Source organism: Pneumocystis carinii (assembly GCF_001477545.1).
Source record: "Pneumocystis carinii B80 chromosome Unknown supercont1.13, whole genome shotgun sequence".
Lineage (NCBI taxonomy): Eukaryota > Fungi > Ascomycota > Pneumocystomycetes > Pneumocystales > Pneumocystaceae > Pneumocystis > Pneumocystis carinii.
Genome location: NW_017264725.1, coordinates 336,639 through 359,450, shown reverse-complemented (window position 1 = coordinate 359,450; position 22,812 = coordinate 336,639). Strand labels below are relative to the sequence as shown.

The 22,812-nt window shown below is 25.2% G+C and overlaps 8 protein-coding genes across 8 annotated transcripts; 3 read left to right on the top strand and 5 right to left on the bottom strand.

Moving 5' to 3' along the window:
* Window positions 1–36: 36 nt before the first annotated feature.
* Window positions 37–2,834, bottom strand: T552_02965 (hypothetical protein; the record flags this gene model as incomplete). Its single annotated transcript, XM_018371487.1, has 15 exons — window positions 2,513–2,834; window positions 2,411–2,470; window positions 2,164–2,368; window positions 1,899–2,117; window positions 1,737–1,849; window positions 1,575–1,692; window positions 1,465–1,528; window positions 1,345–1,418; window positions 1,248–1,301; window positions 876–1,204; window positions 737–832; window positions 586–692; window positions 499–540; window positions 128–456; window positions 37–82 (listed from the first exon to the last, which is right to left on the bottom strand). Coding segments are annotated over exons 1-15 (2,130 nt in total), but the record flags the coding sequence as incomplete, so codon positions are not given.
* Window positions 2,835–4,691: 1,857 nt separating this feature from the next.
* Window positions 4,692–5,812, bottom strand: T552_02964 (hypothetical protein). Its single transcript, XM_018371486.1, has 5 exons — window positions 5,668–5,812; window positions 5,588–5,620; window positions 5,408–5,539; window positions 5,107–5,367; window positions 4,692–5,060 (listed from the first exon to the last, which is right to left on the bottom strand). Exons 1-5 carry the CDS (start codon window positions 5,759–5,761, stop codon window positions 4,738–4,740), a joined length of 843 nt encoding a protein of 280 aa, XP_018224931.1. The 5' UTR covers window positions 5,762–5,812; the 3' UTR covers window positions 4,692–4,737.
* Window positions 5,813–6,898: 1,086 nt separating this feature from the next.
* T552_02963 (hypothetical protein) lies at window positions 6,899–11,387 on the top strand. The gene is made up of 16 exons (XM_018371485.1): window positions 6,899–7,031; window positions 7,076–7,214; window positions 7,261–7,466; window positions 7,510–7,681; window positions 7,725–7,853; window positions 7,897–8,107; window positions 8,149–8,528; window positions 8,573–8,806; window positions 8,849–9,489; window positions 9,536–9,575; window positions 9,618–9,763; window positions 9,809–10,357; window positions 10,400–10,456; window positions 10,506–10,740; window positions 10,792–10,925; window positions 10,970–11,387. Exons 1-16 carry the CDS (start codon window positions 6,945–6,947, stop codon window positions 11,339–11,341), a joined length of 3,732 nt encoding a protein of 1,243 aa, XP_018224930.1. The 5' UTR covers window positions 6,899–6,944; the 3' UTR covers window positions 11,342–11,387.
* Window positions 11,388–12,134: 747 nt separating this feature from the next.
* Window positions 12,135–13,705, top strand: T552_02962 (hypothetical protein). The gene is made up of 6 exons (XM_018371484.1): window positions 12,135–12,703; window positions 12,755–13,010; window positions 13,050–13,167; window positions 13,211–13,391; window positions 13,431–13,539; window positions 13,590–13,705. Exons 1-6 carry the CDS (start codon window positions 12,181–12,183, stop codon window positions 13,657–13,659), a joined length of 1,257 nt encoding a protein of 418 aa, XP_018224929.1. The 5' UTR covers window positions 12,135–12,180; the 3' UTR covers window positions 13,660–13,705.
* On the bottom strand, window positions 13,664–15,039 carry T552_02961 (hypothetical protein). The gene is made up of 3 exons (XM_018371483.1): window positions 13,992–15,039; window positions 13,755–13,937; window positions 13,664–13,709 (listed from the first exon to the last, which is right to left on the bottom strand). Exons 1-3 carry the CDS (start codon window positions 14,985–14,987, stop codon window positions 13,698–13,700), a joined length of 1,191 nt encoding a protein of 396 aa, XP_018224928.1. The 5' UTR covers window positions 14,988–15,039; the 3' UTR covers window positions 13,664–13,697.
* Window positions 15,040–15,928: 889 nt separating this feature from the next.
* On the bottom strand, window positions 15,929–18,523 carry T552_02960 (hypothetical protein). Its single transcript, XM_018371482.1, has 6 exons — window positions 18,413–18,523; window positions 18,006–18,365; window positions 16,838–17,953; window positions 16,373–16,792; window positions 16,262–16,329; window positions 15,929–16,217 (listed from the first exon to the last, which is right to left on the bottom strand). Exons 1-6 carry the CDS (start codon window positions 18,506–18,508, stop codon window positions 15,974–15,976), a joined length of 2,304 nt encoding a protein of 767 aa, XP_018224927.1. The 5' UTR covers window positions 18,509–18,523; the 3' UTR covers window positions 15,929–15,973.
* A 959-nt stretch (window positions 18,524–19,482) lies between these two features.
* On the top strand, window positions 19,483–20,092 carry T552_02959 (hypothetical protein). Its single transcript, XM_018371481.1, has 3 exons — window positions 19,483–19,552; window positions 19,601–19,874; window positions 19,923–20,092. Exons 1-3 carry the CDS (start codon window positions 19,529–19,531, stop codon window positions 20,045–20,047), a joined length of 423 nt encoding a protein of 140 aa, XP_018224926.1. The 5' UTR covers window positions 19,483–19,528; the 3' UTR covers window positions 20,048–20,092.
* Window positions 20,093–20,323: 231 nt separating this feature from the next.
* On the bottom strand, window positions 20,324–22,721 carry T552_02958 (hypothetical protein; the record flags this gene model as incomplete). The annotated part of the gene is made up of 10 exons (XM_018371480.1): window positions 22,687–22,721; window positions 22,496–22,643; window positions 22,409–22,445; window positions 22,293–22,366; window positions 21,578–22,244; window positions 21,509–21,534; window positions 21,332–21,462; window positions 20,920–21,285; window positions 20,427–20,873; window positions 20,324–20,383 (listed from the first exon to the last, which is right to left on the bottom strand). The coding sequence occupies exons 2-10, from the start codon at window positions 22,626–22,628 to the stop codon at window positions 20,324–20,326; spliced, it is 1,941 nt and encodes a 646-aa protein (XP_018224925.1). The 5' UTR covers window positions 22,629–22,643; window positions 22,687–22,721.
* Between the last annotated feature and the right edge of the window lie 91 nt (window positions 22,722–22,812).

Sequence of the window (22,812 nt, the reverse complement as noted above, 5' to 3'; positions counted from 1 at the left end):
AGTACTCCAACTGCTAATGCGTCTACAGAAACTTGAAAAAAACGCACTTTATGAAACATTTCAATATCAGCAAAGGTGAGTACTATATTCAAAGTTAGTAAAAAATTACATTTCCAAGGTAAAATACACTCTAGTGCATTTAATATTTCACTATAAGGCCAGTAAGTTTCAGTATACGAAGAAATAACAGACTTTATTTGTTTAGCAGGTTCGATAGAATCAATATCAATGTCTGATTTTAGACGTTCCTTAAAAAAATTATATTTAGAAAGGGTAGGTTGGAAATTTAAAAAAGCATCTAAGATATCTTCAAGCAATTCAAGCATTTTACCATTAAACCCATATATAGATAGCTGAAATCCTGATTTATGAGGCAGTATACTAATCTGATATCCCGCAATATCCGCATAATAGACTATTTCAACAATACTATTAAACAACATATTTATATAAACCCTAGGAATTATGATATAATTTATATAAAATTTAAAAACATACTTTAATTGTGTTTGTTGTAAAGGTGTGTCAGAATATCCTGGTCTAAAATACTGTAAGTAATGTTCAAAGCATTGTTTTCATTAATACAATTTAAAAAATAAAAATAAGTATGTTTTAGGATTAGAATGCATATCATCTTTATACCAGTAACGAAGAACATCTGTACTATACGCAAGATGAAGCTTGTCTACTCTCTAAATAGAATTAAATAATTTAATTAATAAATTATAGAATTTACGTTCTCAGAAGGAGGTTTTATAAAAAATTCTTCTGAGATATATTTGTTTGAATTAGGTAACTTAAATAAGCCATTAGTTACCAAATTATTTGTTTTCTATTATTATTAAAAATAAGGCAGTTTTAGTTTGCTAAAATACCCGTACAAGTGTTTTCGGTAAAGATTCAAATTTATACTCTGATCCATACCAAAATTCTTTTGCATTCCAATCACCAGGTTTCGTTTTAGAGGAAATAGAAAGTAAGTAATTATTTTGGCACAATAAATCTAGTAAATCTATGATATGCTGTGAATTGTATTCAGAAAGAAAACTATATTTCAATAAATCTGAATAATTTAAATACGTTTTTTGCATAACATTTGATAAAATTGAAGCACGTCGAAATGATGTTGTATAATCCGAAAATCGAAAAAACATATCATCCAGCTGCTTCAATTCATTGAAAATCCATTCCTGAGGCCCTATATCTACGATTTTTTAATATTATAATTCAAATTAAAACAAAACAACTTCTAAGAAAATCCAGATACTGAAATATTGAAACTATTAAGTCCTCATATTCATCTAAAAGAATAAGTTGTTTCCTTTAGGAAAAGGAAAATAATACCTAATCCTTTAGAGGTAAGAACTAAAATTATCCTAAAAAAATTTACATTTGAAACTATATATTCGATATCAATACTAACAGAAAAATTAAATATAATCTAAAATTCCAATAAATATTTACTTAATAGAAAATATCCAGCCTTTTTTTGATAAAAAATCATAAAGAGAATTAGAAGCTTGATGTTCTAGCGTACTGTTTAGAATAAAATATTAAAAACTGTAAAATATAACCTAGTAAATATCTAAGATACGCAAAAGAATTGCTCTTATATAAAATCGTTTGAAATTCAATAGGAAACGTAAGTGTCATTTTTATAGAGTCTTTTGCCGATTTATACCAACATTGCATCTAATAAATATAAATTCTATAATCATGAAATAAGAAAATTTTACACCAAGATGTTTATCTGTAAATGGCTTTTCCATAAACTGAGGTCTCTGAATTCCTTTATCAGGAATTTGAGAGAAATATTTAATAATTAATCCCTGGAGCTCGTCAAGAGATTCTAATATATAGTAAGGAATGATATTTTAAAATAAAAATGAACTAAGAACCTTTTGAAATTACAACAAGTTTCATTAAATTTGCAGAATAGTATTTTAAATAAAAATTTTTAACTTCCTCTAAAATGTCTTTGCCATTTTTTTTTGGATTATCCATTAATGTTTGATAATTTCCTGTACCAAATTTATGATAAGGAGATTTTTCATTTGAAAGAGATTTTTCAAGCTGTAGTATATTCCATTCCTCATTTTGCTGATTTTTTTTAAATTCTAGAATTTGTAAGTCTAAAAAAGTTTTATTAAAAAAATAAAAGACCAGAATTAATTGCATGTATTTCTTGATAAACAGCTGTTCTTGGAAACAGTGGTACAATAAAAAATTGTGAAAATCTATCCAATGCTTCTTCGAAATAATCAGGTGCAATATGAAAGAAATAATTTGTTTCTTCTGATGAAGTAAGCGCATTAAATTGACCAGAATGAGCTTTTATATAAGAAGAAAAGTCATCTTCTTTAGGGTACTATGGATTTAAATATAAATACCACATATATATTTTACTTACTTTTTTTGTTCCCATAAATAGCATATGTTCACAAAGATGAGCAAGACCAGGGATATCATCCTAAAATATATAAGAAAACATATCTTTTTCCCATAAAATTACAGGATCACTATAATGTCCGATACCTATGCTCATTGAAGCTGCAGATAGTTTACTTTGTGGATCATTAATTAATAAAACTTGAAGGTTATTAGATATCTCAATAAGCCGATACGAAGAATAATCATTATCTGGTTTCTTAAATTCCGTAGAAAGAACTTTTATATTTTCCTGATTTCTTGAATATAAATGGTGGTTCGTTTTATTATCCTGTGTTTCATATGATTCTGCTTCTAAAAATAACGTAACGAATGAAAAAAATATAAAATAATACAACATAAACTTGATATAAATAGAATACCCGAAGAAACCAGGCTATTTTTTTTATTTTTATATTTATTTAAAGTAAAAATCTTTAATTAATTTAACAATTCTAAAAAAATATAATCGCTATTTTTACAAACTGGGAAAATAAAAATTAATATATAGCAAAATTAATACAGATAATTAAATATATTGTGCAGAATATATTATTGATTTCTTAAAAGTTTAAATAATTAAGCACATTTAACGTAAAAAGATTAAAATAGTTATTTAAAATATGATTTTGATGAAATCGGAATATAAATGTTTTAAATTTTTAAAAGATAAAAAATTAATTATATAATATTTAATGATTTTTTAAAAGAGCCTAAAACTGTTCCTTTTAGTATTGACATTACAAAAATTTCTAACATATTTTTCAAATAAATTTTAAGGTAAAATTTAGAAATGAAATATTTAATCATTTCAAAAATTTAGATATTTGTAAATAGCGAAATTATGTGTAGTTCGATATTGTAATTTTAGATAATGATTAAGTGTTTTTTAGCATAATTCAATAAAAACAACTAATTACTATAGCAAGTTGTATATTTTAATAGAGAATTCTTATGTATAATGAAAGTAATGAATTATTAATTGTACTTTTGAAAAAGAATACTATATAAAAGTTGAAACTCAAACTATTAAATTCTTTTTTGTTATGTGATTTTTTTTAGATTTTGTGTACCTATCAATCTTGAAATTTTCTAATCCTTTATAAGCTAATAAAATTTAAATTTTAAATAGAAAAAAATAAAGATGATTTAAAATAGTATTTTGAAATAAATAACAATACATTTATAAAAAATATAAATGTGGATACTTTTTTTTATAAATAATAATGATAATCATTTTCGCTATTGATATCAAGATTTGAAAATTCCAATTCAAAAGTTTTCGAAATTAAAGCTTATAAATTTCGAATAGAAATGGTAAATAAATAATATGTAAGTAGTGTTGATTTTTTGTTTTTATTATTTTTAATATTTTCTAGTAGATTTTTAGTTTTTTTGATAAATACAAATTTTTATATAAAGATTATTTTAATATAATTTAAAGAGCTCTTGATTACATGTTCCTGTTTAGAAATGTTTTCAATAATTAATGTTTTTTAATATTGGTGTATTATTTTTTTTTTTATTTTGTTATAATTTTATGTTTTTCTAATTTTTTTAATAATATTTTTATCTAATTTAGTTGCGCTATGTATATTTGTCTTATAAACTTTGTTAATCCGATCTTTTTTTCTATTTTGATATTTTTTATAATTTATATATTTTCAGTTCATTTGTAAATTTCTAACTTCATATCTTAATTTTTTTATTTATTATAATTTTTTACTAATTTCTTTGATAATCTTTAATATGAATAATCTTTTACAAAAATAATTTACTTTATAATAAAATAATATTTAAAAAGATTTTTTTTTGAGTTTTTAAAAATTAATTAGGTTCTTAGAAATATTAAATATTAAATATGAATAGTGAATATTAATTTTGTTTATTCTTTAGATGTTATTTTTAGTAAAAAATATAAGCATTCTGTATAGTTTAATTACTAAAATATTTTATATTTTATCTAGTTCCTATACAAACTTTATCTTTTTTTTATTTTGCATGATAAATAATTTCTAGAACAAAATATATTGGTATGTATTGGAAGAACTCATAAAGATTGTAAAACATGTATTTCTTTAATTCACAGAAATTAATTAAATGTAGATTTCAAATTTACATACAAATTAAAAAGTATTTTATATACTAGTTATAAAATTAGCATTATTTAACATTATAAAAAATTAAATTCATTATAAAATAGTCATGAATTAATCCGCAAAAGGTAAAATATTTATTCATATCAGAAATTTTATAAATATCGAATATACCTTTTAATAATCAAGTTATATCTTTTTATATTTCCAGAAGTTATAAGATGATGGGTATAATTATTCCAAATATCAAAAACATTGTTTCCTTCATTTTAATTTTATAAAGTCTTTTACCGTTATTCTTTTCACTTTCTATTGTTTGAAGTGGTTGTTGTAGAGGATGAGAACATCCAGGAAGTAAGGCTGGTGTATTACATAAAGTATTCAAAAAAGAACCGACTTTTTCTCCAAATGAAACATCTTTAATACATACAGAAACTTCATAATTAAAAGACCTGGAATCACATAAACACGATGCATCATTAACATTTTTGCACATAGAATGTTTAACTGCTCTTTCGATACATTCTTTTGCATCTTCTAATTAATATTAAATTAAGAAAAAATCACAAATAAGCTTATATACCATTAAGTTCAGTTTCTTCGAAAGGGTCTTTACATATAACTGTAGGAAAAGATGGATTAGTTAGAGAACTACAATCAGGATCTATAATAGCCGAAAAACAGAGCTTATTAAAAGAAATATCAAACGTAATATCGTATTGTGGATATTGCGAACAATCATGAATTACTTTGTGCGAAGCCTTGGAATCACATAAACAAATTATATTAGCATCAGAACAACGTGTTTCTTTTAATTTATCCAACACGCATTTTTTAGTAATTTCTATAATTATTAATAAATAAATACAAATAATGGAATATACCGCTCTTAGTCTCGAAAGCAATATTTTTACAAGTATCCTTAAGCTCTAGCCCTAAAGGATTTAGGGTATTCTTTTTTTCATAATTCAGATTATCGTTTGATTCAAATGAAAGGCCAGCATCATTAATGTGATCTGGATATATATGAATAATTCAGTAATCACAAAATAGCTAAAACTTACTGTTTAATTTAATATTTTTATTCCCATCTTTATCTAGAATATTTAATGATAAATAATAAAATAGATAGAATTTCTGTTACCGGAAATATAATTTGGTGCAGCATAAATTGTATTAATAGATTTAAAAAAATCTAATATAAATCCTACAAAAGTTAGAAATATAATATTCTTCATTGTTTTAAATTTCTTATGTGTTGATGAACATTAAATATAATTATATAAATTTTTTATTTTACACTATGGGGAGAATTTACCCAACTTTCGATTTTCATCGATTAAATTTTTTAAAAAATAGCTTTTTAAATTAGCACAATATTTTATTAGCTTTAGATCGTTTATATTAATATAGCTTTAGACTGTTTATATTAGTATAACTTTAAATAACTTATATTAATGCATTTTTGGTGTATATAACTATTTCCCTAAATTTATAAAATGTAAATATAAACGGGTTTTATTAATACCAACTAATTTAATATTTTGGAATCTTAATTAAATATGCTTACTATTTTTTTCTAAAATTAATGAAAATCAGACACTTGAAATCAAATTACTATCAATGTAAAAAGTGATATTATTCTTTATATAAAAATATCCCAACAAATAAACAATATATTATAATAAATTATATATATATACTTAATGTCTATATCAATATATTCAATGTGTACACTTATATCTATATATGTAATGTATTTATGAAATATATTTCTAGAACTTTTAGTTAGAAAAATAACCCTACATTTTTATAATTAGACTTTTTTCGAGAACCAAAGTAATTTAAGTGTATTATAATATACAAAGTTCAATATTAATTTTGTTTAAATAAATAGATAAAAATTTTTATTGACATATAATGCATATATATATATATAATTTAATTGTTATAGTGTAATTTTGTAATTATAATTTTTTATTTGTAATTTTTACTGAAATGGTTTTATATTAAGACACATATCTCATTTTTTAATATAAAAAATATTAAGCTGTTATTTTTTTATATTAGTATAGAACTATAATTTCTAAAACTGCGTACTAATAATTTAGCTTTGTAAAAGTAATAATATTTTTTTACTAAACTTAATTTATAATATTGAGAATATTTAGTTTTATAAAACGTCTATGTTATTTCTTTAGAAATTAATATTTAAGGAATAATTATATTAAATTTAATATTATTAATATAAATGAAATTTGAATCACGAAGTTTTTATAAATTGTTTAAAAAAAACTATAAAAAAATTAAATCATTTTAATATTTTATTTTTATTTACGGTCATGTTGCGAATTATAAAAACAATATTTTAAAACAATTTTAAGTAGTTTATAAAAATTTTACTTAATTTTCAAGTTTATCATGTTAAATTCATTTTCTTTTCTTAATACTTCAATTTCGCAACCTTCCAATGAAATGTACGTTGAATTAGAAGAACTTGATACGGATGTTAGTTAAAATGTCTTGAATATTATCTCTAAATTCATTTTTAGAACTTTGGTTTTTTATCTTTACAGCATAATGCTTATATACAAATTGAAAAAATTTTTACAGATCAAACACCTAGATATAATGCATCTTTATTATGTATTGGGAATAAAAATGGTTATTATGCTGTAGGAATACCTTCAGGTTTATGAAAGTTTATAGATTAAAAGGCTACGACTGATTTTTATAGGATTTGCGTTTGGAACAACTAAATCTTTAAGGGAAAGTTTAAAAGGCAATATCGTCAAAAAGATAGCAGAACATAATCCATTATCAATAATACATTTGCAAAAAAAAATTATAAATCTTTCTTTTTGTGCTGATGAAGAATATTTGATTGTAGTCACTGAGGAAAATGAAATTATGTTTTACTGTACACAAAAATTGTTTCAAAAGGTATTTGTTTATAATTATTGTAAATATATTTTAAACAATTTAGGATAATTCTCTTAAACCAGAATTTATATTTCAAGTTGAAAATATTAAGGATGTTCTTCCTAATCCAATAAATAGCAATATGATTGCAGTATTGACTTTTTTTGGCAATCTTCATTTGATTAATTTCTCTCAAAGAAGTATTTCAGAACCGTTGGTAAATAATGTAACTTCATGTAAGCATATTTATGACGTATGAAATTTGTTTAATATAAGAAGTTTCATGGTCTCAAAAAGGTAAACAAATAGTCTGTGGAACATCAGAAGGGAAACTGGCTCAATATACCCCAGATGGATCATTAAAGGCAGTTATTAATAAGCCGAAATCATTGAATGATGCATATTATGGTAATTTTTTAAAATTTAAGTATTATAGTATTAAAGACAATAGTAAGCTCTATTTTATGGCTAGAAAATCATGTTTTTTTTGTAGTTTATAATGATCATGGATCTACAGAAGATTTGAGACATGACTATGTAATTTTTATAATTACTAGAGAACAAAATGGAATTATTACTTATGGGAAACTTGTAGATCCTAGTCCACCTTTCGGTTTAACTAGTAGAATTGATCATCACTTTATTAGATATCTTAAAAACTGGTTTGTTAATACTATTATTAAAACTTTTTAATTAATTTTAGGGAACCTAACCTAAAAAGCTTTATTATTGTTGCTGCAACAGCGAGTGCAGATATTGGTATAGTCGTTCGCAATAAAGATGATTTAGTATGGAGAACATTGACTATATCTAACGAAACTCGTAGAGTTTCTTTACCATATTCTATTTTAAACGATCGTGATACTTCTCCTATTGGTATTGCACTTGATTTCACTTCATCTCAAAATGTTCAAAAACCGTTATTTCCAAGCGAAGAACCGAAGGAAGGCCCCCCTCTCCCTATTCTTTATCTTCTTAATAATGATTATCTTTTAACTGGATACTATGTTCTTTATGTAGATGCAATAAAAGCATGCAAAACATATGATTCTATTTGCTCTAAAGAAAATACTTCTGATATATGTATCAATTTATTTTATTTTATTCTGAATATTTACATTATTTAGGTTCTAATCAAAATGCAGTTGAAACTGCAAAAGAATTTGGTTTTGGTTTTAAGTCTGCGCCTGTACCAAGTTTGCCTGTTTTAAACTCAAAACCTATGCTTGAAAATACACTAAATTCACAGACAATTAGGCCAATGGTTAATAACCCTGTTTCATTTGGCGTTTCTTTTGGTGCACCTGCTTTTGGTGCACCTGCTTTTGGAAATCCTCTGTTTGGCTCTTCTGGAAATACAGGTTTTATTATGACATATAAATATCAACAATCTAATTTTTCAGGTATCCAGAATGCAGCATTCGGGAAAAGTTTTTTTAATAATGTATCACAAACTATTAAGCCAACATTTTTTACATCTTCGATTAAATCTGATAATGAGTCGCCTTTTGGAAAGTTGGTCCAGAATTCATCAGAAACACCTGAAAATAAGATGGAATCTATTTTTAGTAAATCAACACCTTTATTTTCATTTGCAGATTCATCAAGGTTTCGAGATGAAGACGAAATCGAAGATGCATTAGAAATGAAAAATGAAAGTATTTTAGAGGATAAGATAGATTGTATTTCGAATAAAGAGCCTGAAATACATGATAATTCCTATGGAGAAATTGATAAATGCTTTGATAATAATGAAAAGAATGCTTTTATGAATAGTCAGTCTCAATCACTTGATACTTTTAGTCTTTCTTCAAAAATATCGTCTCCTTTTGCTTCTTTTGGAAAAGAGCATTCTTTTTTTTCAGATTCTAAAATTCCTACTCTATCGTCTTTAACTGTACAGGAAAAAACTCTTTCCAGTTCTTCTTTTGTTGATCAAGAGAATCAGATAAAAAGAGAAACAGGGAACTTAGGTACTTCTGTATCTTTTTCTAGCTATTCTGATGTTTTTCAACCTAAAATTAATGATAAAATTGAAACAAAAGTAAGTTTTACTATTGAATTACATAAGTTGTCTGACTTATTTTTAGGAAAAAATAGCTACAAGTTTCTTTTTTAAAGATAAAAATGGTATTTTATTTAATTTTTTTGATAAAATTGACAAGTTACCAGAAAACATAAATGAAATCTGCAAAACTCATCAGACTTCTTCTAGTGGTATAGATTTACCTGTTCTTTCGGATAATATATCTCGTAATGATGTCACTAAAGATAAAAGTCATGAGGAAAACGAATTTAATCAAAATAATAAAAATGAAGTATTTGACCATGATTTTAATTTTCTTAAAAATAATAAAAAATAGCCTTTTTCATCAGATCTTTTCCCTGAACATCTATCGTCTTCGAAAGGAAATGTTTCGAAAGATAGTTTTAATATATCTTCAAACGAATCTACTATTTATGATATTAATAGGAATTTACAATCTCAAGATATTTCCAAAATTACAGAGAATTTACACGAAAATGTTAAAGAAAAACCTGATACTCTATCTCTTTCAGTATTGAATCAAAATAGAAGTATTGATTTCGCAAATGATAATTATAATTTACATAAAAATCTTAAAGATAAGCCAGAACAAATAGTATATAATCATTCAAAATTACAAAATTCCAAAGCATTACCCGATTCATCTTCTATATTTTTTTCTAATAATTCGGATACTTTGGAATCTAAAAATGATGAAATTTTTTCTTTTGATCTTTCTCAAATCAAAGCTCCATTGAAGGATATTGCTGACGAAACTCATAATGATACAATTAAACGGTCTCCATTATTTAAAAATCAATATATGATGAAACTGAAACCATTGCTTTCTATGAGTGAAGCATTGAAAGCTCAAAGCAAAGAAAAGGTAAATATTTTTTTAGAAAAGAATGGTTATTAATTAAATTAGGGCCTTTTTAAGGAAATTGATATAATATGTAAACAGATGGATAATGAACTAAACATTGTAAGTATAATAGTTTTAAAGTTCTGTATAGATTTATATAAAATTGTAGATTCAAAAAAATCTTGAAAGTCTAAGTCTATTTATAGAAGATCAAAAAGAAGATAATAGTGTAGAGAATGATTCTGTTGATATATTCAGGAGGCATATTGAAGAATGGAAGTTAGAAGAAATTCCACAAATGGGAAAAATAATATTTGATTTATTAAACAATATTTCGAATTTCCAAAAAATAGAAGATACAAATCTTGATATCATAAAATCTCTTAAAAAAACCTTCATTAAACGTCAGTATATTATTTTTAGAAGATTATTCACTAGAGCTTATATATTATTAGTAGAAGCAAAACATATAGAAGTATCTAGATTTATTAGAGCAAGAACAGATCATGAATTTACACGAATGATTAAGGTTCGGCAACTAGGATCAGAACATCTTGAAAATCAAATAAAATTACGAAAAATATGTCAAGTATTAATTTGTTATTTTAAGAAATATATATTAATAATATGTAGACTGTTGAGAATTATTTATGGAAAGCAGAAGAGAGCTTCGCATTATATAAAGCAAAGCTTGCTGGAAAGACCAATGGTAATATTAAATTACCTTCCTTAGAATCAATTAAAAAGGCTTTGGGAAAAATTAATTCTTTGATTCAGCAAAGCATGAATGAAACAAATAATCTAGAATTTGAACTCAAAAGGCTGAAAACAGACCTTTTTCTAAAAACGAAAGATATAAAAAGTAAAACACGCAAAAACTCATCTTTTTCAGAAAATATGTTGTCTATTATTACTGCAGATATGCTACGGAAGGATAAGTTTCTAATTATTTTAAAGGAATTAATGAGAGAAAGAACTCCGTTACATACAACTATTTATGACTAAATATGAAAATATTTATAGTAATGCCGAAAATAGGATATATATACAAAAATATATTATTAAAGATTTAGTAAATTTTTAAATAGGCTGTTTTAAAAAATATGATTTTTATAAATGTATTAAGTAAAAACGAACTACTTTAATAAGCATAAATAATAGAAATTATAATATTTATATTAGATATCTAATCTGTAAAATATGATAAAGTTAATAAATTATATAATTTGCTTAAAATAAATTAATATAAATAATTTTGTTAAACAATCTTTCATGTTAGAAATTTTATGAAAATTAGTTAGAAATATTTAGTAAGGAATAAATCTGAAAAATATAAGTTAATTTCACATTTTAATAAATAAAGTTATAAGAATTTTAATCACAGAAATGTTTATTTAATATGACTTCTATTAAAACCTAAATATTTAAACAAAATTTTAGAAATTAGTTTAAATAGCAGAAAAATGAATATGAAATATATTTTCAAGAAATTATAAGTATATAATATATACATTTTTAATTGTTTCTGTACTTTTTTATAATAAATGTTTTCTTTTTTTAATTTATATTTAAAACTATTTCAAAAGCAATAATTATATTTTGTGAATCAATTCACTAATGTTTATAATATATGATTATATTTCTTAAGAAACTCTTAATTTTATATAATTTTTATATTACGTTACTGTATTTTTATAACAAAAATTTTATAAAATTATTAAACTTTATTAACTTAATTCTACAAGATTTTTAACTATTTTTTGTTAAGAAAAAGTTTATTTATTCTTGTTTGTTTTTATATAAATCAAAGATTTAAAATTTAATTTTTAAAATCTATTAAAAAAATGACAACTCAAATATATGGAGGAGATGAAATTTCTGCAATTGTCTTAGATCCAGGATCTCAACATACTCGTGCAGGTTATGCTGGTGAAGATACTCCAAAATGCGTTATAGAAAGCAGTTATGGTCTTTTGGTAGAAAATAACAATTCAGAAATAGTATTTGGAGATAATTCTATACATGCACCTAGAGCTGGAATGGAAATCAAAAATCCTATGTTAGATGGGATTGTACATGATTGGGATATTGTATCAAAAATATGGTTATATGCAATAAAGACAAGCTTACGAGTTGATCCAACCGAGCATCCGTTACTCGTAACTGAGCCAAGTTGGAACCCTCCTAAAAATCGAGAAAAAACTATGGAAATTGTATTTGAAAAGTTTGGATCACCTGCATTTTATCTTGCAAAAAATGCAGTATGTGCATCATTTGCTAATGGCAAATCTACAGCATTGATTCTTGATGTTGGTGCCCAGGTAGCATCTGTTACACCTATTTATGACGGTCTTGTTTTAAAAAGAGGTAAAATATATTGATATATATTGATGGGCTAAGTATATATATATACATTAGGTGTTATGAAACAAAATATTGCTGGAAATTATCTATCTGCCCAAGCTCGTGCTTATTTTTCTAGAGCTAATATCCCTATTGTTCCTCATTATATGGTTAAAAAAAAGGTTCCTGTGGATATAGAGGCGCCTTCCCGTGCTGAATTGCGTAAATTTTCAAATATTTGTGAGAGTTTTCATGTTTTTCAACAGGATCGTGTTATGCAAGAATTTAAAGAAAGTATTTGCCAGGTTTTTGAAAAATCATTAAGCGAATCGTAATATTTTTTTTTTTTTCAAATATTTAATCTTTTTAGAATACCATCATCTCGACCAGCAAAAGCTTTTGAATTTCCAGATGGCTATAATCTTTTAATTGATATTGATCGATATAAAGTACCTGAAGTTTTATTTAATCCTTCATTCTTAGCTACAGTAAGACTTAGTTGTTCAATTCCTCTTTTTAAAAAATATATAGGAATCTCCAGAAATAATACCACCAGAAAATTCTATCTCTTTAGCTCAATTGCTTTATAATAGTGCAATGGCATGCGATACAGATATTCGAGCGACACTGCTAGGAAATATTATTATAACAGGAGGGACGTCTTTGATACAAGGGTTTGGAGATCGTATTTTAACAGAACTTCAACTTTTAGGTAAGAATAACGATATCGAAAGTTTTTAATTTGGTATAGCACCAGGGAGTCGAATTAAAATTAATGCCTCAGGAAATACTGTAGAACGAAAATATGCTTCATGGTTAGGAGGAAGTATTTTGGCTAGTTTAGGAACATTTCATCAATTGTATTTTTTTAGTTTATTAAAATTAATGTATTCTAATAGTAATTTTATAGATGGATATCTAAGAAAGAATATGACGAAGAAGGTGATCGTGCTTCGCTTATTGAAAAGAGATGTAAATAAAAAAATTAATATATAAACTATATTTTTTTTATGTACATTTAAATACGATGCTATATTCAAATATTAAAATGGCTATTTTGATATTAACTTTTCACCTTCTCATTTTCCAGACGAGAATAAAGCATATACAATGCCATCTGATTACATTCTGGTGTTCCTGTTATAGTTACTAGTCTTTCTGCTGAATTGTCCGCAGGTTCATTAATTTTTATATGGGAACCAGAAAGCTGACGAATTTCATTGATTTTTGTTCCTCCTTTGCCAATTACTGCACCAACCTGTAAATAATGAAAATTAACAAAAATTTCTAATATACTAAAAAAAAATAATACCATGTCGTTTGGAATAAATATTTGTTGAGTGATTGGTTGACCAGGTGCTGGCTGTGATTGTTGTGACTGTGATTGTTGTGACTGCGATTGTTGTGATTGCTGTGATTGCTGTGATTGTGGCTGTTGTAACTGTTGAGGTAATTGCTGTGTTTGCCCTTGTTGAGTATTATGGGAATTTACTTGGTTTTGTTGTTGAATATTATATGCAGCTATAGCTTGAGGATCAGCAGGCATATAATTAGATGATTGATAATTTTGCTGCATAGAAATATTTGGAGGAACCCCATATGGATTGGCTGGTGTTAACATTGTATCATTAGGCAAAACTCTCTGAAACGTCATAGGATAACCATAGCCACCATGCATACTTAGTGGATTATACATACATGTTTGAAGATTTACCATGCGATCTGCTTGTTGAAAAACAGCTATAGCAACATGAAAAATAACTGTATATATAGCACTTGCTATGCCATATATAACCAATGTCCTTTCAGTGCTTAAAGGAAGAAGAGTATCTGATGCACTCATGCGTGCACCTGAAATCTTTTGAATTTCATTAATATTAGAAGAATGTTTTCCAATAATATGTTCTATAAGAACATGAGGAATTGCAAGACGAATTCTGTGAGGTTTATCATCCGGACTTGAAATTGTATCTAAATCTTCATTGTGTAAGAGACGAATAATAAGTGAAAATGCCTTGGCAACTGATTTCGCTGTTCCAGTACATGTTAAAATCCTTTCAATTGATCCAAGAACATTTTCACTCAAATGTATTTGAGATCCTGTTTTTTCTTGCAAAAGCCTTATATTTTCCCCGTTTTCCTCAATAATTGCTGTAGCTTCCCGTCCTGAAATAATTCCTCTAAGTGTTACAATCTGTGTTTCATCTGATGATTCTATTTTATCTAATATAGCCTGACGTTTAGTCGATAATTCACAATTTGTCTCTTCATCTATAGGTTGAGGCCTTTTAGATGATTCTAAAGACATTCTAATACTACTTAGACTTAGTTAAGAAGAAATAATCTGTATAAAATATTTTATATTTAGGATATTAAAATATTTTAAATATTGAAGTACTTTTTTAAAAACGATCTGAAATTATTTACTAAGGTTTTTTATAATTCTTTATATTTTTAGAAAAAAAGTAGAACATAAGAACGTTTATAAAAATTTATTAAAAAATAATTTATTGTGTTTTATTTAAAAAGAATGGCGAATTTGAATAGAATTATATGTATAAATAAAATATAAAATAAAAAATATTAAAAATGATTTGAAAACTATTACAAATTATGATTTTAGTATGTGAATTGATGTTATTTAAGTTAAGATTTTATAGTATTTTTTAAATATGAGCTATTATTGTTTAAAAATTAATATTTTTATATTTATTTTTTGTAAGATTTTATATCCAAAAATAAATGAAAAAAGGAATATTTACTAGTTTTTTTTATTTCAATCATTGTAAAAAATGAATTATGTGATTAATGAAATTTTTTATACTTGATAAATATTTTAATTATAAGTTTTTAAATAAAAATTTATACTTTTCATCATAAATATTAAAAATATGCTAAGGAATATATTATATATTTAAAATAAACAAAAAAATTATATGTTTTGCTAATTTTTTAACTTTATAGAGTAATGTTGTACATATATTGTGCTTATGTTATTCTCTTCAAAGATTTATAAATTTGGAGAACGTCGAATATATTGGTTTTGAAAAAATATCTATTTATAAGCCATATAAACATTAATGATAAATAATTCTTAAAAACCTTAATAAGATAAGCTCCTATACCTAATAGATAAAATATAAATTGAAAAAAAAAAAAAACATGTTTAATAAATAATGACTATGATTTGGTATATTATAGATATATAAAATATATGATTACAATTACATGCTATGAATTATACAGTATATACATAGTTGTTATAATTTTTAGATTATAAACAATGAAAATGAATTATGCCGAATTTAGAAAAGCAGATGAAAATACAAGATACCATGTCAAAGAAGAGCCCATATCAAGAAACTTTTTATCAAAATTCTTTGAAAAGAAATTAAATGATGTTTTCGGGTCAGAAATAGCGAGATTTGCATAAAGAATACCTTTCCATCCATCTGGAATACCTCCAACTATTGATTGTAATTTATTTTCCCATTCACTTTTAACAAATGATGGTATTCGAATATAAGGACTTATGGATCTAAACATAAAAATTAGAAAAATTAGATATTTAAAAAAACATACGTTAATGGAAGCATATGTATTCCTTGAATGCATTCTAATCTTGGAGAAAAATATGTAGAATGATCTATCTAGATCAAATATTAATAAAATATAAAGCTATAATTGACATACTTTATTCATAAATTTGATTCCAGCAACATAATTAGGAATAAATGACTTAGGCATTATAGTATTCGTGGGTTCGTATAGGAAGTAACTAAGTAATGATCGCTTCAAAATAGCTAACATTAAACTTGATCTAGATATCATAACGGTATCATTAATTGAATGACCAAGTAGTTTAGCCGCAAAGTAAAAATTATAATCTTCTGACGATGATTCTTCATCTTTGCCATCTCCTGACTCATATAGTCCTTTAGACCAAGAGTGGCCTGTAAACCAATCAAAATAACGGAAAGCCGGAAAATAAGCATCATCGACTGGATTTGCAACATCTCGCATTAAATCAATACACCAATCTTTATTTTCTTTGATCCATTCGCTATCAAGATATCCCATAATTGCTGCTGCGAATATAAGATATCCATAATGCTTTAAAAAAATTAGTAAAATCCTCAAAGTTCTATTAAAGCTTACAAAATGATGATCATTATAAAAAGTCGCACCAAAATCCGAAAAAGGTTCTTTTATAAATCCTCGTTCTGTAACAATTCCACGCCATGTTTGATCATAAACCAATTTATATGTGTAATTATTTTTTACAAATGGCGCAAGACAATCTTTAAGCTTTTTTGAGCATTCTTTAAAAAGGGTATCATTATTAAGAACAGTTTTAATAGAATAACATAATAATGCGAATTTTGAAAGTGCCTTTCCAGAAAAATAATAACTGTTCGGGTCCAATTGCGAGCAAAAGTTTTGAGCAACTTCTTCTTGTGCAGCCTTCTTAATCGCTTCTTTAGCTTCCTCTGAATATGAAGGTTCTTTGCCTGATGGCGAATATGGAGAAAAGCTAATATTTGTAGGTAAATCATTTTCCACCATATTCCAAAACTTCCCGGTATAAGCAGTCATTAATCCATTAGTTGGACTTGGAAGAGAGAAATTAGTTTTTCTAGAAGTCGTATCGTTATCAAATGAAGCAATGTGATGAGGCATAGCAAAATGAAGTAATGATCTGTTTTTGTAATCATTCGTTTGAAACGTAAAAGAATAATTGCCCATATTGCCTGAAACTGATGCCGACAATATAATCTTTGTTGCATATGTACCAGCAGAAGCATCAATAATCCCTTCTGCCCCGTCATTATCGACTGGTATTTTTGAAACCTGTATATATCCATTGAATGTTCCTTTAGTTGCCTTTAACGTCGTTCCGTTTATTATAAAATCAAATTCAGACATTTCTTTCGGAAAAACATATAAAAGCCATTTTTTTTCATCATGCAAAGTTGCTTTAAACTTATAATAATCATCTTTTTTCTCTTTTTCAATAGATCGAAATCCAACGACTGATGTAAAAACAGGTGTCAAACCCGTATAAATTCCGGTTACATAAGCCATTCCTCTAACTAAAGGCATTTCTAAATTTCCTCCTTTAGAATTGTTGGGTTTTATAATTACATTAACAGACATCTGATCAAGAGAAGTTAATGTAAAATTTGCATTTTTTAATTCTTCAGCACTAAAAACTGCTGAATAAACACCAAGAGGGTTAAAGAAATATTTAGGAGGGTTGCCTCCTTCAAATACCTTAAAAATAATTAGTGTTTTACAATCAACAAAACGCAAAGTCTTTTAAAACCTTCTGATTATCATCTGAATGAGCAACAGCTATTCCGCTATAGTCTCCATAAGTCCATGTAAGAACATAGGGATCTAAAAATGAGGGAAAACGTTGATTGCCCAGATAAAGATTAGAATAAAATTTATTTGTCTGAATAGGTTTTTTAAGATCTTCATCTTTAATAGATAATGGAGAAAGTGTACTATTCACAGGTTTAAAAAAATCAAGAGGTTTTCGATCAGTAATAGGAGTAAGAACATCAATTTTCGTTGTATTAAAAGGTTTAATATTTTCGTCATGTTTACTACTACCTCTTAAATACCTAAGAAGTTCCCTTATGTAATCAATGATATAGAATACAAATCCAAACGAAGGAAGCTATAAAAATTATAAACTATATACATATTATATTAATATATTCATACCCCTAAAAATCTTGGTGTTAGATGTGTACTGGTCAAATATATATTAGAATAACTCATAATAGGCATTGATGAAATATAACTTATAAAAAATACCATGATTATGCATAAGTGTAGTCCACTTCGACGAGCAAATAAACCATATAGTAATCTCATAATAAATAGTAATAAATAGTAATAAATAGTAATAAATAGTAATACAATTAGATCTCCAAAATATAAAATTAATATTTAAGAGAAATATAATGCCTATAGACTTCTAATATTGAATGATCCAATAATCTATTATGTCTTATAAATCCAGAGTACTATTAATAAATACTTTAAAGACGTAGAATCATGAATTTTATGTTGGATCCTTAAATATTTCTGGATTTTTCAAATTAATATAAATATTTTTAAGACTTTTAGAAAAGATCATTAATTTTAAAGATATTATATGCCTCTTTGTTATAAAAATATTAATATATGGCTTAATTTTTTTTAGTGATTAATTATCATGAACCAGCCACAAAATCCCAATTTTACAGATCTAGTTTAGAAAAATATATAATAAGATTTAAAAATAGTTTGTGAAAAGTAATGCTAATCTGCGCTTTCTTTTTTAAAAATAATCATCCTATTACTCAAAATTAAAGACTTAATTTTATCAACTTTAATTAAAAACAGAATTAGGCATAATCGAATTATATAATTAACCAAGATATCAAAATCTAGAAATTATTTTCAAAAAGAGAAATTAGTTGCATGAGGTTGTGATAATTTATATATTTATTATATATTCTAATTAATGATGTACAAAAATAATAATTAATAATTTTATTTATAAAAAACGTAAAAATAAAAAATATATTAATAAAAGTTAAAATAGGAATCATTTAGATATATATTTTTATTTGTATTTTATTTTTAGTTAGAATAATATAAATAAGGAAATATTTCTAAAAATAGAATTGTAACTAAATATGAAAACAGTAAATAGCTATTCTGTTTTAAGATATTTTGTCTCTAAAAATAGTTAACGATATTAAACCCTATATTTTTGAATACAAGTATCTAGAGGTCAAGGTCAAGAATTTTTAATAGTAATTTTTAGAAAATTTAATTATTTAAATAACAATGTCAATTCTTGAAGATAAAAAAGTGGATATTGGTTTAAATATATAAGGGTTCGTTTAATTTTTGTTTTAGCTTCCTATATATAATAAAGAAGAAAATGAAGTAACATTAATTAAAATACCACCATCAACTTTGCAATTAAAAATCAGTCAAAGTAGAAATCAACTTGAAAAAAATGTTAAAGATGTGTCAATGAGAATCGAAAATATAGTAGATAAATGGATTGGGATTGAAAATAAGGTAGAAAAGTTTGCTAAGGAACTTGTACCTTCAAATGGAGAAATTATATCAGGAGGAATATATGTAATGATTGCAGGAATGGCAGGATTAATTTTAACACAAAGACGTATATATTTTTAATTATTATATTTAAGTAGATTTTGATTGTTTTTAGGTTCATTTTCGATACGATTTATGACTCCAATATTTATTTCTTTAGCTGCATCTACTATTTTTCTTCCAGAAACACATAGGAATTTTAGAAATATGATTTGGAAGTATAAACAAAACTATTTTTAGCAAAGAATTATTAGCAACAATTACTTAGATAATATGTGAATTTTTATTTTATAAAATAGTATAATAATATATTATTTAAAACATTGCTTTTATTATATATATATATTATGATTATATTCTTTGTAATAAAATGGATATATTTAATAGCAATATGCAATTGTTGTTATTTAATTGTCTTTTGTTAGTTGCAAGTTATGCTTTGGGTATTTATAGGAATATGTTTTCTTCGATAAGTATAACCCTGGTTTTAATAAGACAAAATAGCAAAAGAAATATTTAAATATATACTTTAAATGCTAGTTTTTTGCGAATTTGAAGTATTTGTTCTCCATAGATCTACAAAATTAGCATAGATATTTATGTATTAAATTATAATTACCTTGTCTCTAAGAAGTGAATCTCTTATTTTATCATGACTTATATCAAGAGTAGATTGAAGTACTTCATCTTTACTAAGTTCTTCAAAATATTTTGTATCCTCTAAATTTTTAATTTTAGGGATAAATGGGGGTATTTGTTTATGCAAAGAGTTCCAGTCTATATTGCGAAACCATGAATGCATTTTTATTTCATCTGCGTCAGAACAATAATGATATGTTTTAGAAGTAGAGTATTCGGATATTGTATTTAAAGAATCAGGACAAATTCTACACAAATTAGAGCCTAAACGATCTTTATGATCACATATAAGTTTTTTAATTAGATCTTGCGCTTCCTTAGAAACTGAAGGTGTAGTAGGAAAATGTAAAGCTTGACGCCAATTAAGTATTTTCATTCTTGTTGCATGTTTAGTTTTAGAAACAAATGGAGGAAATCCATAAAGACACTTTTAATTATCAGAGATATCTAGAGAAAATATGATTTAGATAAACCTCAAAAAGAATAACACCAAGAGACCACCAATCACAGCTTTTTGTATATCCTTCTCCCCTAATAATTTCTGGAGCCATATAACTGTTGGTTCCAACAAGACTATATGCAAATTCTCGACGATTTTCATTATTCCATGGAAGAATTGCATCACTAGTGTCTCTATCTTCATACAATTCAAGCATTGTTAATATGTTAAGACCTTTTCTTTTACTAATGCTATTTCCCATATTAATTCCACTTTTTTTTAGAAGATATACTCTTTGATGTTCAAAGTATGCAGAATCATGTAACCATGATAAATCAGTCGATAAACCAAAATCAGAAATTTTAATATGACCATATCTATCAAATAAAAAATTATCAGGCTAACATCATTAGTTTTTTTTTTCATTTTTAAAATTCAATTTTTACTTTGATATCTCTATGAATATATCCTAATTTATGTATTTCCTCTATGCAAAGAATCATTTCTGCAATATAAAACCGTGCAAATTCTTCAGAAAATATATCTTTGACGATAAGTAAATTTAATAAATCACCTCCTATAGGAGATAAGAATAACATATCTATTAATTTAACATTATTTGCCTGGCATATATTCCATAACTAAATATCTTATATCTTAATTTAGAAATATAATTGGATAAAAAAACTTACAAATGTGCAAGATCTTGGAAAGAATAACATAATTTTACAGTCCAGCTTCCATTATCACTTGCCATAGCAAGTAGATCGCGCTCAGCTCGTACATGCCCTTCTTGACCTTTTTTCAACATGTCTGCTTTTTTAAGAATTTTCATTGCATAGATCATGCCATTGTCCTTTTTTTTTACTAATTTCACAACACCAAAAGCACCATGACCTATAGTTTTTAAAACAACAAAACTCGTTACATCTACTCGCTGGCGAAGAGATCGAAGATATTCTGTTTCTTCCCTGTTAAAGTTAAGACGAAGACTTTCGCGTTCTCTATCTGATAATTTTGGATTTTTTAATTGGATTTCTAGATTTTTTCTTCTTTCTTCTCTTGGATTTGGCTTTTTAAAAATATTATGAAAATATGTTTCAAAAAATATTTTTGTAGCCGCTGACTTTTCAATTGTACTTAATGATGGCTGTTGAAATAGTATGTTTCTTAAATATAACGTTTTTTTCTTATTGTTCCGATAAATAACAGTGCTTTCAGATGGTATAATAAAAGTTTCTGGTGTCGAATGAATAAAAGGTTTTTCACACATTTTTAAAGGTGGATTCATTACATTTTCCGGTACTGATTTATTTCCAGAATCAGACAATACCTGAATTCTCGTATTTTCTTTTGATTCTAAAAATAAAAATTTAAAAATAAATCTTATAATTTCCCCTCAAATACCATCATATACATTAAAAGATAACTTTTCATAAATAGCAATCATTTCTTTTTTATTATTTGCATGAGCAAGATGCCTTCAAAACTAAATTTATTGTAAAAATCTTATAATATCTTACTTAAAATCCATAGGTAATGAAATGCGTACATTCTCATCTAGTCCTTATAATTTATTATCCTCAAATATCTCTAATTCTTAACTTTACCATTATGTTTTGGAATAAAAATTGATATCAATTCTAATAAAAACTTGTTGAATAGTTGGTATTTTTTAGTATTTTGCTTGCGTGTTTCAATTTTTTTCTTCTTTTTAAGAATTTTCATATCTTTAGCATTCATTTATTAATCTTTTTTCTAAATCTTTTATATCTTCTTAATTTCAATTTATATTAAATACTTATGTTATTTCATGATATTTCTTCATTTTATGCCTATTATATGCTATCTTATAAGCCCTTAATAGTCCTTGTTTATTTTTATTATTAGAATATTAGAATGTTAATTTGAATAAGATCGTTAAGAA

Excerpts from the sequence above, each read along its gene's own strand:
- T552_02963 (XM_018371485.1), top strand. The coding sequence starts at position 6,945 with ATGTTAAATTCATTTTCTTTTCTTAATACTTCAATTTCGCAACCTTCC. Across the intron at positions 8,807-8,848 it reads TGGCTCTTCTGGAAATACAG|GTATCCAGAATGCAGCATTC; the intron begins GTTTTATTATGA and ends CTAATTTTTCAG. Across the intron at positions 9,764-9,808 it reads ATCAAAATAATAAAAATGAA|CCTTTTTCATCAGATCTTTT; the intron begins GTATTTGACCAT and ends AATAAAAAATAG.
- T552_02960 (XM_018371482.1), bottom strand. The coding sequence starts at position 18,508 with ATGGTATTTTTTATAAGTTATATTTCATCAATGCCTATTATGAGTTAT. Across the intron at positions 17,954-18,005 it reads ATTCAGATGATAATCAGAAG|GTATTTGAAGGAGGCAACCC; the intron begins GTTTTAAAAGAC and ends ATTATTTTTAAG. Across the intron at positions 16,793-16,837 it reads TTTATAATGATCATCATTTT|CATTATGGATATCTTATATT; the intron begins GTAAGCTTTAAT and ends ATTTTTTTAAAG.
- T552_02959 (XM_018371481.1), top strand. The coding sequence starts at position 19,529 with ATGTCAATTCTTGAAGATAAAAAA. Across the intron at positions 19,553-19,600 it reads CAATTCTTGAAGATAAAAAA|CTTCCTATATATAATAAAGA; the intron begins GTGGATATTGGT and ends TTTTTGTTTTAG. Across the intron at positions 19,875-19,922 it reads ATTAATTTTAACACAAAGAC|GTTCATTTTCGATACGATTT; the intron begins GTATATATTTTT and ends GATTGTTTTTAG.
- T552_02961 (XM_018371483.1), bottom strand. The coding sequence starts at position 14,987 with ATGTCTTTAGAATCATCTAAAAGGCCTCAACCTATAGATGAAGAGACA. Across the intron at positions 13,938-13,991 it reads TATTTATTCCAAACGACATG|GTTGGTGCAGTAATTGGCAA; the intron begins GTATTATTTTTT and ends CATTATTTACAG.
- T552_02964 (XM_018371486.1), bottom strand. The coding sequence starts at position 5,761 with ATGAAGAATATTATATTTCTAACTTTTGTAGGATTTATATTAGATTTT. Across the intron at positions 5,621-5,667 it reads TGCACCAAATTATATTTCCG|ATAAAGATGGGAATAAAAAT; the intron begins GTAACAGAAATT and ends TAAATATTCTAG. Across the intron at positions 5,540-5,587 it reads TAAAAATATTAAATTAAACA|ATCACATTAATGATGCTGGC; the intron begins GTAAGTTTTAGC and ends ATATATATCCAG.
- T552_02962 (XM_018371484.1), top strand. The coding sequence starts at position 12,181 with ATGACAACTCAAATATATGGAGGAGATGAAATTTCTGCAATTGTCTTA. Across the intron at positions 13,392-13,430 it reads AACAGAACTTCAACTTTTAG|CACCAGGGAGTCGAATTAAA; the intron begins GTAAGAATAACG and ends AATTTGGTATAG. Across the intron at positions 13,540-13,589 it reads TTAGGAACATTTCATCAATT|ATGGATATCTAAGAAAGAAT; the intron begins GTATTTTTTTAG and ends GTAATTTTATAG.